This window comes from Lottia gigantea (genome assembly GCF_000327385.1).
Source record: "Lottia gigantea unplaced genomic scaffold LOTGIsca_7, whole genome shotgun sequence".
Lineage (NCBI taxonomy): Eukaryota > Metazoa > Mollusca > Gastropoda > Lottiidae > Lottia > Lottia gigantea.
This window is the reverse complement of record NW_008710370.1, coordinates 3,202,932-3,209,325: the sequence shown is the minus strand read 5'-3', so window position 1 is coordinate 3,209,325 and position 6,394 is coordinate 3,202,932. Positions and strand designations below refer to the sequence as shown.

Genomic DNA, 6,394 nt, shown 5'->3' with positions numbered 1-6,394 from the left:
AATAGTAAGATAATCGAAATCATCAAATCCATCGTTNTCATCCAAAGTATATTCATTTTGTCGTTGTAAGGATACATGATTCCTTCACTGTTTGGTGCTTTTCTCTCAACGAGATTTAGATAACTTCTAAAACCTTTCTTTTGTTTATCATCATCCTTTGGAATAACTACTCCATTTGTGAAACTTTTTTCCCATGGTTTCTTAAATTCATTCGATACATCATGTCCGCTTGCTAACTGAATGTAATCTTCTACACTTATCTTATCATTAGAATAACCTTTAAATGTTTTCTTTTCTTTTAAAACACCAAAACGATGATGTATTTAACTTTTGGTGCTAAATATAAACCAAATACAATTCCACCATCACTGTAATCGTTTTTACCTTTGCAATAGTCTTTTTCGGACATCAAACCAGCTCTGTTTAGTTTGTACAAACTATCGGTGTCGGTATAGTATATTTCGGGTTTATAAAATCCATCAATCACGTGTATGAAATTGTTCATTATTTTCTTGCTGTGAGACAAGATGAACGCACCCAAGTGACTGAGAGTCAATCGAGTGGTCTTTTTATTCACTTCGATTTCTTTTTCTTCGTTTTCAATTTACACAATGTATTGGGTCTCGTTGACCTGTTCGTAGCTTTTAATGTGCGAATCAAAGTTGGCTTTCAAAGTCGCTTCATTCCACAAATCGTCACCCGAAAATTATATTGTTCTAACTCCACTATTTGTGAAAATGGGGTTACTACCATGGCAACGTTCTATGAATCCAATAAAAAAAAAAATAGTTGTAACATAAAATTTTATTTTTCCGAGAAAAAAACACCAATATTAAAATGTTCTATCTTACATAAAAATTAAATTTTAGTATTAGTTCAATTTAAATGGAGATATGTCATAAGTGTAGGTCTAGCTGTAAAACCTTGTTTGTAACTGTAGATCTAATAGGCCTTTTGTAGAATATTATTTTCTCTTTTCACAGTGACGAAAGTTCCTCTTCCAGACTATCAACATTCAGAGTCATTGGTATCGAAATTCAATCTGAAAATAGAGATTTTAGGTGGGTGATTTCAATTCTCCAGTGGTTTGTTTACATTAAACAATTAATAACCAGTTGTCTGCACACTTTGAAATAGTTTCATGATAAATAAAAATATTTACATTACATACCTGTAGAGAAATAAATAATGCAGTCAATTTGAAGACCAGATCCATTTTAGCCCTCAGTCCTACTGATAGACTGAAAGTACCTTTAAATTATGGAGAGCAATTACCTCCCTTTACACTCAATCACGATACTTCAGACCACAGTCATTGAAACTATAATGGTCCACTCCAGCTTTTTAACTTCTCAGTCAAACATTTAGTTTTTTATTCCTTGATATACATATATATATAAATCCTAAAGATTTGTAAAATTTAGGTCTTAACATGAAACAATGTTATTTAATTCTAATGTAATTTTCAGTTCAGATAGTGATTCATCCAAGCATGATGCACATTTTGTACCAATTATTGAGTTTCAGCCGATTTATAATATCATATTATTTAAAAGTTAAGAATTTTTGAAGTTTATTAGTTGAACACGAAGTCATGCAAAATAAAATTAATATCATACATTGAGGTTCATCATATTTCTATAACAAGTACTCATTTCATTATAGGCGACCAAGTAGAAAACGTAAACGTGATCCAAGTTAATGGAAAGCCAATATCAACAGACGGTTGTCTCAATCAGGACAAGAATTTGAAGATGTTAATGGACGAAAAAGGCCTGCAAGAAGAGTGAAAACTAAAAAAGACTGCCAAGGAAAATGTCGGTATAAATGTGCCAGTCACATCAATTCTGCTGATAAACATTTCTGGAAATTGTTAGATGATAGAAAACTTCATTTCAAAATACAAAATCCCGAAGAAATAACTCCATATTTTACTTCCTGGAAGTTGGGGGTGTTCGGTGTTGGTTGCAGCGTTTACTGCTCTGCACTGGCGGTTTTTGAGACTGCACACCGTTTGTTACGCACCTCATATTCAACTATTGTATCATGCTTCATAAGGTCATACATTGGCGCCATTGGAGACAACTTTGATGGGAGTCTTGCAAATTATCCATTTTTACCCAAATGATTAAGAATGTTCTATGAAAATGAATTGTATATTGTTCAGATAAGAATAGTACATTAAAATATGATGAAATAAAGAAATGTCAGTGAAAATACTTGAAGTTTGAAAGCTAATTTAGAACATAACATTCGGCATAGAGTGTGCAAAGAATATTTGTTAACAACACTTGATATCAGTCAGTCACGTATTATTTATTTCTACCAAAAATGTCACCAACCAGAGACTTTGATACCTTGCTCACCTTTAAAAGGAAAGCACACTAAAAGAGTAACGCCAGAACTCATCAAACAAAATGTTAGGGATCATATCAATTTAATTGCAAGTGTCGAATCACATTATTGTAGGCAATCCACAAAAAAGCAATATTTTGAAAGCACATTATCATTGTCAAAATTGTATGAATTGTTTACAGATTTCTGTATCCAGAAAGATCTTGAACCCGTTAAGGAGCATATGTATAGGAACATATTTAACTTCGAAACCAAAAAAAGATCGATGTGATCGGTGTGAGGAATTCAGAAATATCAATAACCCCGATACAGAAGCCAGTGAAAAGTATAACAATCACTTTCAAAGTAAAGTAGAAACAAAAGAAGAGAGGGCTAGGGATACAGATACTACAGCTGTCGTTTGTTTTGACCTTGAGAATGTGCTCGCTTTGCCTAGAGCTAATGTGTCCAGTTTTTTCTATAAAAGGAAGCTCTCTGTTTATAATCTCACAGCTCATTGCTCTCTTGATAAAAGGGGGTATTGCGCTATTTGGAGTGAGGGTTTATCTGGTCGAGCAGGCAATGATATTGCATCTTCCCTTGTTAAACTACTTGAGTGCGTAGTAAATCGTCACCCTAATGTTACAGATATTATCCAGTGGTCTGATTCCTGTGTCGCCCAAAACAGAAATTCATTGATGTGCGTAGCACTAAAGGAATTTATCAGAGCTCATCCTTCAATCAAGTCAACTACACAAAAATTCTGTGAACCTGGTCATAGTTCTATTCAGGAGGTAGATGCAGTACATAGTCAAATAGAGCGCACACTAAGCAAATGTGAGGTATATAGTCCTGTAAGTTTAATGAGAATATTGCCGTCTGTAAATCGAAAAAAATTAATTGTATTACAAATGAAAGCCAATGACTTTTTCGATTACCAGGCGGTCAGTAAAGTTTATCGATTTGCTGAAATACCATTTACTAAAGTAAAGCAGTTATGTTTTCAGTCAGACAGACATATTCATGTTCTTTACAAAACTAAACATGCAAGTGAATTTACTGAAGTCCGACTATTGACTTGTCACCCGGATAGAAATGCAGGTAGTAAGGTAGTATTACCTATTATTTTGCCTCAGGTAAAGGTCATTCCCCTCTCAGAGGCATCTTTGTTATCTGCTGATAAGATAAACGATTTAAAATCAATGTTGAAGTTTATGCCCGATGTTGACAAGCAGTACGTGAAATCAGTTTGCAAATTGTAAAAATATTTCACTATGAATAGGCTTTTATAAAAGCTGTTAATTCAAAATCTTGTATAAGAATATACGTTAAACATATGAAACATTTTAAATGCAAGAGTCAAATTGCTAATTTATTGATTAGACTTATCTTTTTAACCAGCATTGGTATATTATTTTCACCTAGATACTTATCTTTAAAGAAACACTAAAAGCATCTTTTTGCACCGTTCCAATTTTTCTTCCTTCAAAGGACTTTTGAGTCAGGTCAGATCGATCAAGTGTTCGATATAATTTCAGGAACGAGAGTCAAACAATGTAAATGTTGTAACAAATACATACCGGTAAAATATAATTACTTTTGCGTAGTCTGAAAATTCAATAATAACAACATCAGAATTATTTCCAATTTGTGGCCTTATTAAACCTGATGAATTAGCCATGTTTCAAAGGCCTGATGAATCATTAATGAAATTTATGTTAATTGATGATGTAAGGGTTGTTAAGTATATAGATGAGATTATTATTTTTAAAATTGTTAATTGTTAAATTGGAATAAGATAAGTTTATTTCATTTAGGTTTACTTGTTGGCTGAATTTTATGTCCCACCTTTTCGTTGGCTTTGTATGTAAATTATGTTGTATTCAAATTTCATTGCAATCTATTTGCATAATGTTATTTTCATTTATCAATAATTTGAATAAAGGGCATATACGAAATGTGTATAGTTGCCATCTCAAATAAGCAAGGAACGCAAAACTCATGTCTGTATAGGGGAGGGGGGGGGGGGGGGTGACAAAAAAGCTATATAAATGAAGCCCCAAAAACCTCTTTAACAGACTCACTTTTCGAATTGTCTCTTACAAGAGATTTTGTCTATATGTAATACCTCATAATATCTTCATAATGTCATTGTTTTACTAAAAACTGCACAAACGACACTTCCTTACCTTGATAAAAAAAATTAATGCTTGACATAGAACAGTTTTATATCGTAATTTACAAAAAATCAGAATTAAATTGTTCTATCTCCAAATTTTTTATTTTTTAAAGCTTTATAGATTTTTAACAAATTTTTAAAACCATTCCAATTTTATTGTGAGAGTGTAATATAGCGATATACAAACATGTATAGTTTTATTTCTTACATTCCCATGTCTGCTTTTGTAAAATGGAACCTGTGATTTTTAAATGCGTTTTACTCAAAATTGAAAAAAGTGGACTTAGAACACTATAATACTCAGGTGACGAAATGTCTGGTGGTCAGAATGTCTTTCTGAATCGTTTGCCGTAGAGAGAATTGGCCGCAAGTTTCATGCAGTTGCTGCCCACGATATTACCTTCCTCTTTGTATTGATTTCTCAAATCTCTCAGTTTCAAATCGTATTCGCCGTAAGGTGGTCTGTCGAAATTTTTCTCGTAGACGATACCGTCCAATATCCTGATGATTCTTCTGCCGGCTTTGACTATTTCTTGAATATCGACCGAAGTCAAAACGTCGTAACAGAAACCGTTTCTGAACCTGATTTTAGTACCGGTTTCCTTTTTTACCTTCTTTGTTGGTAAAAGTGATTTCATCTTTAGCTGGCACGGGTTGGAAGAACATGAGTTTGGGATATTCGAACCAGACTTTGAAAATGGCCGTTTTGGGTCTGAATTTTTGCTCGTTGAATAAGCTGACAAATTTCTTTTCTTCTTCCGGTTGAAAGGCTCTCGCGCTTTCCGCTTTAGGATATTCGCTTTCTTAATCCGACATGGCCGAAGCGTCCAGAACGTTGGCGTCGAAAGCCAGTAGTATAAGGCCTTTCAATATGGTCGCACTTTTCCCCAATTCCATTTCATTCCATGGGAAATGTGCGACCATATTGAGAGGTCCCAATTAACCTAAACACCCTACATTTCATAAATTCTTACAATAAAAAACACCTAAACACCCTACATTTCATAAATTCTTACACGAAAAAGACCTAAATACCCTATATTTCATAATTTCTTACACCTAAACTCCCTATATTTCATAAATTCTTACACTAAAAAGACCTAAATACGCTATATTTCATAAATTCTTACACCTAAACTCCCTACATTTCATAAATTCTTACACCAAAAACACCTTCAATCAATTCCTACATTCCATCAATAAAGCATATTAAAAATACCCTTATATAAAATAACATCCGGTTTTAATAATGTAGAAGGGAGATAACTCTTTTTTTGGAAAAACAAATTTTCTACTCAATTTTTAAACCTTAAAAATGGCAAATAATATATTAGATCCAATCTTTAAATTATACGATCCGATTCGTTATTCATTTAACAAGAAAAAAGAGGATTATATTATCATCTCACCCACTGTTGGTTCTAAATCCCAGTTGAATGATGGTGGTAGAATTACCTTCGAAATAAATTCATTATCGAATTGGTTGCTTCTTTCCGATGCTTATTTCGGATGTGATTTCAAAATTAAAGATGGAACTCCCAATGAAAATCGTGTACCACAAACAAATACAACGTTAGAAAACAATTTCTTTCCATCTTTATTTAGCGAGATGGTTTTGGAAGCTGGTTCAAATCCGATAGAAACAATTAAACACCCTGGGAAATTCGACACAATGTTGAAAACAGTTTTATATAGATTTCGATTCAGTCTCAGGTTGGATACCCGATGTTGGCGATGGAAGTGTTTTAAAAGAACCGGTAAGANATCTTCCAAATGATGCTGATTTAGCTAGATTTCGGGGAAGGGAGGGTTTGATTCTCCCAAATGTACAGGCCTAGGGTGGAGCAGACACATTATTTAGAAATTAGGATTAAGGGTCTT

General features: G+C 33.3%; 2 protein-coding genes across 2 annotated transcripts in view; both read left to right on the top strand.

Moving 5' to 3' along the window:
- LOTGIDRAFT_155085 (hypothetical protein) overlaps positions 1-3,596 on the top strand; it is a gene marked incomplete at both ends in the record, with an annotated part of 4,632 nt that extends 1,036 nt beyond the window's left edge. Inside the window, 2 exons of the mRNA XM_009065591.1 lie at positions 984-1,061; positions 2,470-3,596. Of these exons, the coding sequence (XP_009063839.1) occupies positions 984-1,061; positions 2,470-3,596 (1,205 nt within the window). The remainder of the gene's footprint in view (positions 1-983; positions 1,062-2,469) is intronic.
- Positions 3,597-5,828: 2,232 nt separating this feature from the next.
- Positions 5,829-6,394, top strand: part of LOTGIDRAFT_155084 (hypothetical protein) — a gene marked incomplete at both ends in the record, with an annotated part of 2,589 nt that continues 2,023 nt past the window's right edge. Inside the window, one exon of the mRNA XM_009065590.1 lies at positions 5,829-6,270. Coding sequence (XP_009063838.1) covers positions 5,829-6,270 — 442 coding nt within the window. The remainder of the gene's footprint in view (positions 6,271-6,394) is intronic.